Genomic DNA, 15108 nt, shown 5'->3' on the forward strand with positions numbered 1-15108 from the left:
GAGACCCCCGGGCAGAGAGGGCCAGGCTGAAGCAGCTCTGCTGAGGTGCCCAGACCCTACAGAGAGGCCTAAAATTATAAACGTCAGTGGAAGCAGCGTCCTGGCAGAACCCGACCAAATCCAAGGGTCCTTGTGGCTGCCCCCTTTGGCCATAAGGACTTCTAGTCCTCACTTTCCTGTGCAGCTTGTTCCTGCTCAGGTGGGGGTTTGAGTCTGGCCTAGGGGAGTGGCAGCTGTCCAGTTTCTTACCTGAGGCTTCCGTCCGGCCAGCACGATAGGTGGTTGGGAAGGAGCTGGCTGGGTCTCACCTGGAGGAGGTCAAGCAGGGTGTGGGGGGAATCTGGGCCTGTCACTCTGTGCTGAGGAGCACTAGCCCCTCTCCCACCCAGGTGCTCTGAGCCCTCATCAGCCTGAGTTAGGGACAGAGGGGATCAGAGCCTCAGCCTTGAGAGGAGCTGGCCCTAGGATCTGCTCTGAGTCTGGCAGTGCCACCCCCTCACTCCTAACCCCCTTCTTCCTCTCAGCTCCTTATGTGGGTGCCCCCACCTGGCCAGCAGCTCTGGCCCCTGGCAGCAGAAGGGGGAAGCCAGGCTAGGGATTTGCCCATGAGTCCCAGGCCCGGGCATCATTCCAGCCCCTGTGCAGGTGGCTGCACCCCCAAATCTGTGGGTATGGAAGTGGATCCACAGGGGAATTAGATGGAAGGCCAGGGGGCCAGAGCAACTGTACAGCAGGTGGTCACTTGACTTGCATGCCTCTGACCTGGGTTTGATCCCTGTCATCCCATATGGTCCCCAAGCCCACCAGGAGTGAGTTCTCTGAGTGCAGAGCCAGGACTAACCCCTGAGCACTGCCGGGTTTGGCCCCAAAGCAAGAAGGGTCAAAGGCCAGAGCAGCAATCCCAGCTGGCATGACTGGGACCCTACAAAGAGGCACCAACAAGAACGTGCTGGAAGGGGCTGGAGCAATAGCACAGCGGGTAGGAGGTTTGCCTTGCACGCGGCTGACCCGGATTCAAATCCCAGCATCCCATATGGTCCCCTGAGCACCACCAGGAGTTATTCCTGAGTGCATGAGCCAAGAGTAACCCCTGAGCATCTCCGGGTGTGACCCAAAAAGAAAAAAAAAAAAAAAAGAACGTGCTGGAAGGGCTGCATGTAGGGACCCAGATGGCGTGTGTGTGTGAGGCTGCATGTAGGGACCCAGATGGCACGTGTGTGTGTGTGTGTGTGTGTGTGTGTGTGTGTGTGTGAGAACAGGAACATGCTGGAAGGGCTGCATGTAGGGACCCAGATGGTGTGCGTGTGTGTGTGTGTGTGTGTGTGTGTGTGAACAGGAACATGCTGGAAGGGCTGCATGTAGGGACCCAGATGGTGTGCGTGTGTGTGTGTGTGAACAGGAACTTGCTGGAAGGGCTGCATGTAGGGAACCAGATGGTGTGTGTGGGGAGGAGGGGATTCTGTGGAGCATCCTGGTTTTGAGGTGAGGTGGGAGGTAAGGGTGACTGGACCCCACCACCCATGCCTCCTTCCTCATCGTGGGCTCCTGAGCGTCCCCAGGATGAGGTGTACTGGGCTGGCCGAGATAGTAGTGAAGGAACAGTGGGGGAAGGGGGTTTCAAGAGGGCACTGCTGCAAAGGACACTAGGAGCCCAGGAGTGCCAGCAGGGGCATGGTCACATGCTCTCTGATATACCACGGCAGGCAGCAGGACGTAGAGGGAGCAAAGCCCCAGGGTTGTCAGGCAGCAGGCATGAGCCTGGCTGCATGGATAGCCCAGCCCAGCTCCTTGTCCCATGCATCCCGACTTCTGCAAAACACCTGCATACCTCAAGCAAGCAGGTGTGGCCCAGGCCAGGGGGTCATGTAAGGAGGTGGGCGACACAGATACCTAAAGATGGGGCCCTCGCCCAAGTCTGGAGAAGTGACCAAGATACATGTGGTCGTGTCCTGGAAGTGAACAGGCCCTGAACTCCAGTCCCTCAGGGCAGGTCCACTTCCCCGAGCCCACAGGTCACGGTCCTCTTCCAGTGTAAACAGGTGAGATGGTGGAACAGATGAAGACTAGGCCAGGACTCAGGGTCTGAGCCACCCTGTCCTCACACAAGCAGGGACCCAGGGCTTCACCAGGTGACCAGCAGTGGTGCCATAAGGCTCCACCATGGATAGTGCCACACAGGCAGATGCCATGCCAGTACCTGCTCAGGCGGGCCTCAGGGACAGGACCGACTCAGCTGCCTGCACATGGCAGTTTCTTTGGCCACACAGAGCTGAGCCCTAAGCAGGGGCCACGACACCCACTCCTCACGTCCAGAGAAGAGGCAGAACATGAGAAACGTTGGAATTGCTTTATTGGGGCGAGCGGTGGGCCCGCCCGTGGTCGGGTTAGTGTCCGCCCTGGAAGAGGCAGCCTGAGGCCCGTCCCCGCCCACTTGGGTCAGGGGAACATGCAGAAAAGCTCAGGGGCAGAGGTGGGGTGCAGGCCCCAGGCCAGGAGCTGGTGGAATTGGAGGGCTGGGCATCCTGGCTGCCTGGTACCCTGGGAATAGGCTGGCAGCATCCCCAAGCCGGGTCCCTCAGGCTGGAGGGGCCTCAGGGAGAGAGTGAACTGGTGCCGGCCAGCCCTCAGGCTGAGAGTAGCCCGGTGGGGACTGTAACTCAGGATCGGGGTCTCTCACCCCTACCAGGGGCCTCAGGGTCTGGGTGCAAGGGAGGACATGGAAGGCACTTTCAGGGAGCTGAGGCTAAAGACTGAGCCCAAGGCTGGGCCTTGAATGCAGGTCTGGGTGCGGGGACTGGGGGGTGGTGCTCAAGCTCTAAAGCAGGACAGGACCACAGGAGACAGGGGCCATGGGATCTGCACCCCAGTCCCTGCCTCGCCCCAGCAGGCATGGGGAGGCTTCCCAGGGAGAAGCCGGCTGGGAGCCCTGCCAGGGAAGGAGGCTCGCAGCACCGAGCAGCAGGAAGTGGGAGGGGCAGCTGTGAGCCTTGCCCACAAGGGCCCTCTCTGGGGAGATAATGGGGGGCCAGCTCTGGACCCCCCAAGGCACCTGGCTGTGGTAAGGGGCAGGTCAAGGGGGCAGGAAGACCCCGGGCAGAGGGGACGGGGCTGGAGCCTGGGCGGCCCCGTGCCCACAGGGGCTGTCTAGGCGGCGGTTATTCATGGATCAGTCTTTTTGGTAAAACCTTAGGCACCACTTGGGAGGAAGACACTGTGAACATGAGAGAAAGCCCAGTGCTGGGCGGGAGCCTGGCCACATGCAGAGGTGGAGGACAGGGGCAGGCAGGGGCTCAGGCCACTGCAGACTCAGGGCCTCCCAGGGAGGACGTGGACCCCGAGGTATAGCGGCGGCCATAACCCGTGGAGGAGTAGGAGGAGGAGGAGAAGGTCATGGAAAAGCCAGAGCCAGTGGCATCAAAACTGCCACGGCGGGAGCCGGCACGGGAGCCCGTGCGGGAGCCGGCACGGGAGCCGGCCGTGGAGCCAGAGCCGCTGATACTGTAGGGGCTATAGTAGCCCTTGCTGGACTGGGCGGCTGCCTCTAGCAGCCGCAGGCCCGTGCCCTCCTCCACCATGCTGCGTTCCATTGCGTCCCTGTAAGAGATCTTCAGCTTGGTCTTGGGGCAGGTGAGATACTTGGAGTACGCACTGACATCTCGCAGCTTCTGGGCGGTGCGGGCATCCACAGTGCCACGCTGCAGGGCCTCGTCCAGGGGCACGCGGCCTGGTGTGTCGGGTTCGACCAGGCCGCCGGTCAGGTACTGCACCTCCAGGAAGCGCTGGCCTGCCTCATAGTACAGCCAGCCCTTCTTCAGGGCCTGAGCGGCAGACATCTTGGTCTTGGTGCGCGGGTCTTCGAAGCCACAGAAAGCCTTCTGGGCCAGGTTGATGCGATCCACCATTATCCTGTCCACCAGGCCCCTGTTGACGGCGTCGGTGACGGGGAAGCGCTCGCCCGTGACAGGGTCGATGATGCCGCCTGTGCAGGCCTGCGCCTCCAGCAGCCGCTGGCCTGTGATGTTATCCACCAGGTTACGGTGCATGGCCTCTGTGATGGACACCTTCTCCAGCGTCTCCGTGTCTAGGATGCCGGCCACGGGGCCTGTCTCCTCTGTGGGGTCGGACCAGGCGGCCAGCTGGGTCCTAGACACAGCAGGGCTGATGGGATAGGAGGAGGATGAGCCAACGGAGGAGGAGCGGGAGCGGAAGCCACCGGCGTTGCCTGAAAGCATGTCAGCAAACTCGGTGATGGAAAGCGTGCCAGCACGGTACTGGTCTAGTGCCGAGCGGTCAATGAAGTTCTTGGTGATGGCCTCATCAATGTCGTACTGGCGGCCTGAGCGGCGGTCAATGATCATGGACTTGACCACACCATCTGAGGAGGAAATGGTGATTTCCTCCCACTCGCACTCCTGTTCTGAGAGCTCCAGATACGTCTGGTGGTCAATGAGGCCCTTGCGGTAAGCCTCGTACACCGACATTTCCTTGCCCGTCTCAGGGTCCACTATCACCACGCGGCGCTTGCGCACCGATGACTTGGAGGATGTCTTCCGCTCGCGCTTCTTCTCCTTCAGCGGCAGCAGGCACAGTCCCGTCTGGGGGTCAGTGATGCAGCGCTCCATCAGTTGCAGGTAGGTGAGATTCTCCTCTGTGTTGGGGTCAAAAAAGCCCTTGGTGTCATCGGAGGGGTCACTCAGGATCTCATTCATCTCCTCGTCAAAGAGACCGCGTTTGTAGGCCACATCCACGGGCAGCCGGTGGCTCTCCTCAGGGTCAATGACACCGCCTGTGGCAATCTGGGCCTCCAGTAGACGGATGCCATGGTCCTTCAGAATTAGGCCCTTCTTCATGGCCTGGAAGAGGGAGATGAGCTTCCCTGAGTAGGGGTCCTTGTACCCGGTCACGGCACGCTCGGCTGACAGCAGCTTGTCTTTGAATTCAGGCCCCACGATGCCCATGCGCACGGCCTCCTCCACGGTCAGCTTGAGCCCCTTGATGGGGTCGATGACATAGCCAGTAGCTGCCTGTGCCTCCAGGAGCTCAAAGGCTGTGCCTGGGCGGATGATGCCCTTCTTCATGGCCTGGTACACTGACAGCCGCTCCTTGGTGGCATCCACGAAGACGCCAGCAATGCAACTTGTGCCCTCCAGGAACTTCTGCAGGTTCTTGGTGACCTCCTCGATGGAGGTGAGGCCCTCCTGCAGCTGCAGCGCCGTGGCCTCATCAAGGACCTGCGACCGCACCAGCTCCTCCACTGTGATCTGTTTGCGCAGACCGCGGAAGGTCAGCTTGCGGGTGTCCGAGAGCGGCAGGAGCAGCTGCCCACTGCCTTCATCTTGCCGGCACCTCTTGATCAACTGCGTGTAGCTGAGACGCTCGTCTGTGGATGGGTCCACGTAGCTGCGCACCTCGCTGGGCTCTGACAACTGGTCATACGTGTCCTTGTTGAGGTACCCCCGTTGGTAGGCCACTTCCAGAGGCAGGTGGAAACCCAGGCGGGGGTCCACAATGCCACCTGTAGCAAGCTGGGCATCCAGCAGCCTCAGGGCCTCCTCGGCTGGAACAAGCTGCTTCCTCATGGCCTGGAAGAGCGAGATGGTCTGCTCTGTGTAGGGATCTCGATAGCCCGTCACCGCCCGCTCAGCTGACAGTAGTCGGTCATGCAGTTCAGGGCCCACCAGACCCTTCCGCACAGCCTCGTCCACAGTCAGACGCTCACCCTTCGTCGGGTCCAGCAGGAAGCCAGTGGCTGCCTGTGCCTCCAGCAGCTGTCGGGCTACCTCAGTGCTCAGCAGTCCCTTCTTAAGTGCCTGGTAGACGGTCAGAGTCTGTTTGGAGCCAGGCAGGTAGATGCCAGCCACACAGCCTGTACCATAAAGGAAGCGCCAGGCAGACTCTGCCTCCAGCACCTCCCGGAGGCTCTTGGTGCCCGCCCGGAGTAAGTCATAGGTCTCGCGGGAGATGATCCGGGCTTCATACAGGTCCTCAGCCGTGAGGCGGCGGCGCACGTAGTCGTAGGATGCCAGGTTCTGTTGGCGGATAATCTCTGTCTTCTCGATGATCTCAATGATAATGATGATCATGCGCTCCTTGGTCACCCGCCCTGCCTGGAAGTCGGCCATCAGCTGAGCCCGCTGCTCCTTGGGAATGAGGTCGGACTGCATCACCTCCCACAGGGACATGGTGGAACTGCCCTGGCTGCCGGCAGCCCCAGGGATGTCGATCTGTGTCTCCTCGAATGCCCGCCGGGTCTCCTCCTCCGAGTACACCTGTGTGGTCTCTAACACCTCAGCCTGCTCTGCTCCCTTCAGCGGCAGGAGACGCAGCCCCGTCTCGGGGTCTTCTACACAGCGCTCCAGCAGTTGCAGGTACGTGAGGTTCTCGTGGGTGTTGGGGTCAAAGAAGCCTTTGGTATCATCACTTGTGTCCGCCAGTACGCGGCTCATCTCCTCGTCGAAATAGCCACGCTGGTAGGCCACATCTACGGGCACACGGTGGCTGTGCACGGGGTCAATGATGCCCCCTGTGGCGATCTGGGCCTCCAGCAGGCGGATGCCATGCTCCCTAAGGACCAGGCCCTTCTTCATGGCCTGGAAGAGAGAGATGGTATTGCCTGAGTAGGGGTCCTTGTAGCCGGTGACGGCCTTCTCTGCTGACAGCAGTTTCTCGTGCAGTTCGGGGCCCACCACGCCTGCCTTCACGGCCTCATGGACGTAGAGACGCTGGTTCCGCACAGGGTCCACCAAGAAGCCGGTGGCTGCCTGGGCCTCAAGCAGCAGGGTAGCTGTGCTGGGTCGCAGCAGGCCACGCCGCATGGCCTCGTAGACCGTCACTTTCTCCTTGGTGTCCTCCAGGTAGATGCCAGCCAGGCAGCCACGGCCCTGGAGGAGCAGCCGCACCGAATCCACCTCCGACAGCTCCTTCACAGATGTCTTGCCGTTCTTGAGCTGCTCAAACTGGGTCCTGCTGAGGATGCCGGCAGCTAGGAGCTCGCTGGCGGGCACCGGGGCACGCAGGCCGCTGAAGGACAGGCGCTCCTGGCGCACAGTCTCCACCTCCTCCACGATGGTGATGAGGATCTTGATGATCTTCTCCACGGTGACCTTGCCTGAACGGAACTGCCGCAGCAGTTCTTGCCGCTGCTCCTCAGTGAAGTACTCGGAGCTGATGAGCTCCCACACCGTGACTGTCCTGCCCTGGAAGGGGCCCACAGGCACATCCACAGTGGCCTTCTGGAAGGCCTCCCGGGCCTGGAGCTCCGAGTAAACCTCCTCCTGCCGGGCCCGGGCTACCTTCTCGGAGATAGGCAGCAGGCTCAGCCCGGTGAGCTGGTCAGGCTGGCAGCGCTGCTGGAGTTGACTGTAGGTGACCGGCTCCTGGGCCTGGGGATCGTAGTAGGTCCTGGCGTCATCCTGGGCTGTGGACAGGGCTCTGCAGGTGTCTTGATCCAGGTAGCCCCGGGCATAGGCCACTTCCAGGGGCACACGGTGGCTCTTGCTGGGGTCCACAATGCCGCCTGTGGCCATCTGGGCATCTAGCAGACGTAGGCCCTGCTCCTTGGGGATGAGGCCCTTCTTCAGGGCCTGGAACAGGGAGACGCTCTGGCCTGAGTAGGGGTCTCGGTAGCCCGTCACGGCCTTCTCAGCTGACAGCAGCTTCTCATGCAGTTCAGGGCCCACCAGGCCAGCACGCACTGCCTCGTCCACAGTCAGCCGGGCACTGGTGGCAGGGTCAAGGATGTGACCCGTGCCAGCCTGCGCCTCCAGCAGGCCCACAGCTACTTCGGGCTGCAGTAAGTCCCTCTTCAGGGCCTCATAAATACTCAACCTCTGGCCCGTCTCCTCCAACCACACGCCAGCGATAACACTGGTGCCCCGCAGAGCCCGCCGCACGGCCTCCATCTCAGTGACCTCCTGCACTGAGCGTTCCCCCTGCTGTAGCTGGTGGTAGAGGCCGTGGTCAATGACGCCGCTCTCGAGCAGCTCAGCAGCGGGCACCAGGGCACGCAGGCCCTGGAAGCAGAGCTGCCCCTTCTGCTCCTGTTCTTCTACCACCGTAATGACGATCTTGATGATCTTCTCCACAGTGACCTTGCCCGAGCGGAACTGCCGCAGCAGGTCGCGCCGCTGCTCCGCCGTGAAGTACTCAGAGTTGATGAGCTCCCAGATAGTCACAGTTCTGCCCTGGAACTTGCCAAATGGAGCCGACACCGTGGCCTTTTTAAACACATCCCTGGCCTCAGAGTCAGTGTAGACCAGCTCACCGCCCTTGCCAGCCTGATCTGTGAGTGGCAGGAGGCGCAGCCCCGTCTCGGGATCTTCCACACAGCGCTCCAACAGCTGCAGGTACGTGAGGTTCTCGTGGGTGTTGGGGTCGAAGAAGCCCTTGGTGTCGTCGCCCGGGTCTGCCAGCACGCGGCTCATCTCCTCGTCGAAGTAGCCGCGCTGGTAGGCCACGTCCACGGGCACGCGGTGGCTGTGCATGGGGTCCACGATGCCGCCCGTGGCGATCTGGGCCTCCAGCAGGCGGATGCCGTGGTCGTGCACGATCAGCTCCTTCTTCATGGCCTGGAAGAGGGAGATCTGCTCGCCGGTGTAAGGGTCGGTGTAGCCGGTGACAGCACGCTCGGCCGACAGCAGCTTATGGTGCAGCTCCGGGCCCACCAGGCCCTCCTTTACAGCCTCACTGACAGTCAGCCGCCGGTTGCGCACGGGGTCGAGCAGAAAGCCAGAGGCTGCCTGGGCCTCCAGCAGGATGAGAGCCGTGCCAGGGCTCAGCAGCTGCCGCTGCAGGGCTGCATAGATACTCAGCTTCTCATTGGTGGGCTGCAGCAGGAGCCCAGCCAGGCTACTGTGGCCCTGCAGGTAGCGGCACACATCCTCCCTCTGCGCGAGCTCAGCCACTGTGGTGCGGCCCTGCTCTAGCCGCTGCAGGTCCTCGGCACTCAGGACGCCCACCTCCCGCAGCCTCTTGGCCGGCACCTTGCGCCGGAGGCCGTCAAAAGCCAGCTTGGGCTCCGACTCCACGGCGGCAGTATCGGGGACATCTCGGCCATTGGGCAGGGCCTTGATAGTGCTGACTTTGGTGGCAACCTCCTGAGAGTGAGCCAGTGCAGCCCTGTGCTCCTCTTCTAGGCGCTGCAGCCGCTCCCGCAGCCGCTGATTCTCCTCAGCCAGCATCTGCTCCTGCTGCAGCCGTTGCTGCTCTAGTCGCTGCAGCTCCTCCTGTTTGTGTCGCACGCCTTCCTCAGCCTCACGCTGCCGGCGCCGGGCCTCCTCCATGCTGGCCACCAGCTGCTGCTTCTCCTGTTCCATCTGCTGTTGCTGCCGCTGCTGCTCCTCGCGCAGCTTCTGCGCCTTGGCCACTTCGTCCTGGAACAGCTGCTCCAACTTGGCCTTCTCCTGCTCAATGAAGTGCTCGCGCTGCAGCAGGCTGTCCTTCTCCGTCAGGAAGCTCTGCTGCAGGGCCTGCGTCTCCTGCAACAGCTGCTCCTGCTGCACTGCCTGCCTCTACAAAGGAAAAGAGGGTCAAGGAGGTCAGGTGGGGGCACTGGCCCCCCACCTGAGAGCACAAAGAACCTGCCACTGCCCCCCAGGCCATCACCCACTGGCATAGGGAGAGGGACCCAGTACCTCCTGGGATTTGAGCTGCAACAGGTGAGCCTCCTCCTTGAGCTTCGCCTTCTCCCGCTCCAGGGTGGCGATGGCCTCCCGCAGGCGCTCAGCATCGTGGTCACTCTGCTGCCGCTGAATCTCCAGTGTCTGTACCAGCGTCACCTTCTCCTGCGTGGCCAGTTCCGTGCGGTGCAGTTTCTCTCCTATCTCCTCGGCCTGCTTCCGGAAGCGCTGGGCATCCTCTTCAGCACGGGCCTGCGCCCGGCTCATCTCAGCCACCCGAAGCTTGAGACGCTCGGCCTCGGCACTCATCTCCAGCTGCCGCTGCCGCTCAGCCTCCAGGGTGCGCTGGAAGCCTTGCGTCTCCTGCTCCAGTTGCTGGGCCATCTGCTCCTTGTCCTCCTGCAGCCGCCGGGCCTGCTCCTGGGCCAGCTCCTTCTGCTGCTGCAGCAGCTCTGCCTCGGCCTTGAGCCGCGTGGCCTCTTGCACCGCCTGCATCTTCTCCTTGAGCATCTTCTCTGCCAGTGACCGCTGCTGTGCCAAATCCTCTTCGGCCAGCTGCCGGAGTCGGGCGGCCTCCTGGGCAGCCACACTGAGCCGGGCCGCCTCCTCCGCCACCTGCTTCATCTTCTCAGCCTCCTCCTGCAGGAAGCGCTGAGTGTTGTCCTTGTCGCGCAGGATGAGAGCCCGGTTCTCAGCCTCAATTCGCGTCTTGAGCTTGCCCAGCTCCTCCATCTGCACGCGCACGGAGAATAGCTCCTCCTCCACCTGACTGCGCTGGCGCGTGGCCTCCGTCACCTCTTCCTTGAGTCGCTGCAGCTCCTCGTCCAGAATGCCCTTCTGGTGGTCAGTCTCCTCCAGCTTTAGCCGCAGGGCCGTGAGCTCCTGCTCCACCTGTGCCTTCTGCCGCAGTGTCTGCTCTGCGAACTTCTTGTGCTTCTCCATCTCGGCATCCGCTGCTTGTTTCTGCCGCAAGGCCGCCTGCTCGGCCTGGGCACGCCGGGCCGCCTCCTGCTCAGCTTCCTTACGCAACTTCTCGGCGGCCACCTGTGCCTGCGCCCGCGCCTGGGCCTGCTCTTCTGCTGACTGCTTCAGCCGCTCGGCCTCCTCCACCTGGTGCCGCGACTGGGCGGCCTCCCGCTCTGCCCGCTCCCGGGCCTCCTCCGCCTCCTCAGCCGCCCGCCGCGCAGCCTCCGCCTCGCTGCGCAGGCGCTCCAGCATGCTCTGCTCCTGCTGCAGCGTCTGCTGCAGCTCCTGCTCCTTCTGCTGCACGGAGAAGGCATGTGCCTTCTCCTCTGCCTGCAGCCGCTTCTGCGCCGCCTCCTGGGCCAGCTGCAGCTGCCGCGCCGACTCCTGCTCTGCGCGCTCACGGAGGCGCCGGGCCTCCTCCACCTTGGCTTTGAGACGCTCCACCTCCTCCAGGGCAGCCTTGCGTTGCCGTGCCGCCTCCTCCTCCGCCGCCAGACTCCTCTGCACACGCTCCTCAGCCTCACGGCGCCGCTGCTCCTCCTCCGTGGCCAGCTGGCGCTGCCGCGCCGCCTCCTGTTCCGCCTGCTCCTTGCTGCGCTGCGTGTCCTCAGCGCTGCTGCGGATGCGGCACAGCTCCAGCTCCAGCTCCGCCTTGCCGGCCGCAGCCTTCTCAAAGCTCGCCTTGAGCGCCAGGATCTCCTCCTCCACCTGGCGCCGCTGCCGCACCGTGTCCTCCACCAGCCCCTTTTGCCGCTCCAGCTCCATGTCCGAAGCCTTGCGCAGCAGCGCCAGGCGCTCCTCAATGTCCGCCTTGTGGTGGGCCGCCTGCTCCTCCAGCAGCCGCCGCTGGAAGGCCTCGTCCTCGGCCAGCCGCCGCAGCCGCTCGTTCTCCGCCTCCTTCTCCTTGAGCGCTATCTCCGCCTCCGTCTTCAGCCGCGTGGCCTCGCTGATGGCGGCCAGCTTCTCGGCCAGCACCCGCTCAGCCTCCGAGCGCTGCCGGGCCGCGTCCTCCTCCGCTAGCTGCCGCTGCCGCTTGGCCTCCTCAGCCAGGGCCCGCAGGCGCGCCGCCTCCTCGGCCAGCTCGCGGAAGCGCCCGGCCTCCGCCTCTAGCCGCTGCTTGGACTTCTCGCTGGTGGAGCGCGACTCCTCCTCGGCCCGCGCCTTGCTGGCCAGAAGCACGTCCATCTCCGCCCGCACCTTGGCCAGCTCGGCCTCAAGCTCCTGGCGCTTCTGTGTGGCTGACGCTGCCTCACGCTGCAGCCTGGCCAGCTCCTCCTCCAGCAGCTGCCGCTGCTGCTCCCCCTGCTCAGTCTCGGCGCGCAGGCGGATCAGCTCCTGCTCGGCCGCCAGCCGCTGCTGTGCGGTGCCCTCAGCCAGCTGCCGCTGCTTCTCCAGCTCCTGCTCGGCCAGCTCGCGCAGCCGCACGGCCTGTTCCTCAGCCTTGCCGCGCCGCCTGGCCTCGCGCTCCGCCTCCTCCTTCTGCTTCTCGGCCTCGGCCTGCGCCAAGGTCTTCTGCTGCGCCACCTCCTCGGCCTGCAGCCGCAGCCGCAGTGCCTCGTTGGCTTTCAGCTGCCAGCACTCCAACTCCCGCTCCGCCTCCTCCCGAGCGCGGTCGGCCTGCTCCTGCTGCTGCGCGCACCGCTCAGCTTCCTCGCGCAACTGCGCCACAGCCAAGTGTTCCTCCTGCAGCGTTCGCTCCAGCTGCGCAGTCTTCTCGGCAAAGGAAGCGCGTTTGGTCTGCAGCTCCATTTCCGCATTGCGCTGCGCCGTCTCCAGGGCCACCTGCGCCTGGCGCGCACGCTCGGCCTCGGCCTGGCGCATGCGCCGCTCCGCCTCCTCCGCCTGCAGCCGCACCTCCTCCAGTGCTTGCAGGGCTCGCTGCTTCTCTCGGGCTGCCTCCGCCTCGGCTTTCACCCGCAGAGCCAGCTCGGCCTCCGCCTGCCGCTTGCGCTGATTCTCGTCTTGCACCTGCCGCCGCAAGCGCTCAGCCTCCTCCTGCGCCTGCCGCTTCTGAGTCTCGGCCTCCTCCGCCCGCACCCGCAGCGCCTGCAGCTCCCCCTCCGCCCCGCCGCGCTGGCGCTCCGTGGCCTCCAGCTGCAGGCGCACCACACGAATCTCCTCCTCGATGCGCAGCCGGCTGCGCTCCGCCTCCTCGGCCTGCCGGGCCTTGGCCTGGATCTCTGCCTCAGAGCTCTGTCGCAGGTGCTGCAGCTCCTCCTGGACGCTGCGCTTCTGCTGCTGGGCATCCATGGCCACCTCCTCTCGCCGAGCCACCTCTTCCTGCATGCGCCGCTGCAGCTCCTGCGCCTCCCTCTCAGCCTGTGCCTTTGCCTGCGCATGTGCCTCAGCCAACTGCCGCTGCTTCTCCAATGCAGCCTCCACCTCGGCCAGCCGCTCCCGCTCCTCTGCCCGCTGCTGCTCAGCCAGCCTCTGTGGCCGTAGCAGAGAGAAGAGAGAACCAGAGAGCGGTGAGCACCCAGTGGCCACCAGCTACGCGTGTGACAAGATATGCCCACCCCCACAGTTCACACCCACAGCGCTGTGGGGCGGGCAGACGTCGCAGCCTGGGGAGGGGGCCAGCGTGCACACGCCCAGCACTTGGGCAGCAAGAGCAGCCTGGCGCCACCAAGCTCACCACAGGGAGAGAGCAAAGCAGGTTTGTGGGACCCACCAGCCACGCCCACCGCGCAGCCACTTCTGACCACAGCTGACACCTGCCAGCCGGGCTCTGGCCACCTGACACCTGTCCCTGACTCCTGTCCAGTCCTGCATCCCTGCGGATGGGGCAGGCCTGAGCCAGCTTGGAAAGGTGACCTGGACGCCATGGTAGCCAGCAGAGGGTGCCACTGAGAGACCAGACAGTGCCCCCACACACACACCTGAAGTAGTACCTGCCCCGCACCTACAGACACCCCTTTCCAAACCCCCACGTCCCAGCAAAGTAGCCCCAGAGGTCCTGCTGAGGGGCACAGGATAGCCATTGGGAGGTCCGAGCCAGCGTAGAGAAGTCCACCACAGGGAGCAGCAGCACAGTGCCAGGCCAAGGTGGGGGAGGCCATGGGGACCGCCCTTGGGGACTGTGGAGGGTGCAGGATGGGCTGTGCGCAGTGGTCTCAGCCGGGTTCTCAGCGGCCGTCAGGGGCAGGGTGGACAACAGGATGGCCTCCCCGCCCCAGAGCTGTACCTCTTCCTCCTCCATGCGCCGCAGCGTCTCGCTGATGAACTTGATGTACTGGCCAGTGAGCGTGGTCAGCTCGCTGTAGCGCATGCGCAGATCCACATACTACAGGCAAGAGACCAAAGGCGGCCAGGTGAGCACAGTCCCAGCCCAGGTGCTCCCCCACCCCGCACCCCAGCAGCCCCAGCGGGGCCTCACCTCCTGGATGACACTCTCGGACCCAGACTGCACCTTGGGCTTCTTGGCCGGAGAGGCCACTGGCTCAAGCTGGGCCTTGTACGTGACCAGCTGCAGCTCATAGTCCTACAAGGACACACTGATTCACTACCAGCTCCCGTCCCCAAGCCCCTAAACACAGCCTTTCCAGGGGAACCGCCCAGGACTATCTGCCCAGGCCTCACCTTGATGGCGTTTATATACTGCTTGGCGAACTTTTGGCATTCTTCCACCTTCTCTGCGTGGCGCTCGATCTCCTCGAGCAGTGCCTGGGCAGGACCACATGGGTGGTCAGGCTCAGGCCCCGCCCCAAGGCTGGCGCCGCCCCGCCGGGCCACACCCCACCCCGGCCCTGCCCACCTTCTCCTGCCGCAGCTGCTCCCGTACGGCCTGGCAGTTGGCCAGCGGCATGGCCTGGATGCGATCCTGCCGCTGCTTGGCCTCCTGCAGCCAGGCCCCCAGCGGATCGGCGCTCTCCCGGTAGTACCGCAGCTGGCGGCCCAGCTGCTCCAGCTCCCGCTGCCGCAGGTCGGCCTGCGCCAGCACTGCCTGCCAGCGCTCCAGCAGCTGTGTGACCTTGTCCCTCCAGCGCTCCACCTCCACGTCCCGCTCTCCATGTCGCTGCTGCAGGCGCTCGCCCACCTCCTGTGCCCCCCGCAGCTCATCCCGCAAGGTGTCAAACATGTGCTGCTGCCCCTCTGCCTGGGCCCGGAGCTTCTGTTAGGGTCAGAGACCGCACAACTTTAGCCGGGGCCCCTGCTAGCCCAACCCTCCTGACCACATGCGGGCCCAGCAGCGGCACCTTCAGAGTGGCCTTGGTGGCCTCCAGCTCTGCCAGGGAGGCGGGCACAGCCTGCACCTCCTTCAGCTGCTCCTCATGTGCCTGGAGCACCTCCTCAGCCCCCTGCGTGCTGCGGATCACCAGGCTGATGGTCTTGAGCCTGGTGAGGAGAAAGCAGGAGTCATTGGCACCAGGGGTGCTGGCACACAGGGACTCCCAGGGGGAGGTTGTGAGGAGAGGGTGCACCGGAGGGCTCACAGGGAACGGGCAGGGGCTGTGGTGCCATGCAGGGCCCTGACAACTGGTGACATATCAGAAGCCTATGCCTGTGCAGGCCCAGCCAGCAAGGA

The 15108-nt window shown here is 64.0% G+C and overlaps 1 protein-coding gene across 21 annotated transcripts in view; it reads right to left on the reverse strand.

Annotated features, from left to right (window-relative positions):
- Positions 1-2333: 2333 nt before the first annotated feature.
- Positions 2334-15108, reverse strand: part of PLEC (plectin) — a 41031-nt gene continuing 28256 nt past the window's right edge. For 20 of the 21 annotated variants that reach the window (XM_055127044.1, XM_055127043.1, XM_055127041.1 and 17 more), the window contains 7 exons: positions 14780-14918; positions 14338-14694; positions 14163-14246; positions 13960-14064; positions 13768-13866; positions 9633-13013; positions 2334-9509 (listed from right to left, as the gene is read on the reverse strand). In XM_055127044.1, coding sequence (XP_054983019.1) covers positions 3291-9509; positions 9633-13013; positions 13768-13866; positions 13960-14064; positions 14163-14246; positions 14338-14694; positions 14780-14918 — 10384 coding nt within the window. In that variant the 3' untranslated portion in view covers positions 2334-3290. The remainder of the gene's footprint in view (positions 9510-9632; positions 13014-13767; positions 13867-13959; positions 14065-14162; positions 14247-14337; positions 14695-14779; positions 14919-15108) is intronic. The other variant, XM_055127053.1, reaches the window with a different exon arrangement.

The sequence above is a fragment of the Sorex araneus genome, chromosome 2, assembly GCF_027595985.1.
Source record: "Sorex araneus isolate mSorAra2 chromosome 2, mSorAra2.pri, whole genome shotgun sequence".
Lineage (NCBI taxonomy): Eukaryota > Metazoa > Chordata > Mammalia > Eulipotyphla > Soricidae > Sorex > Sorex araneus.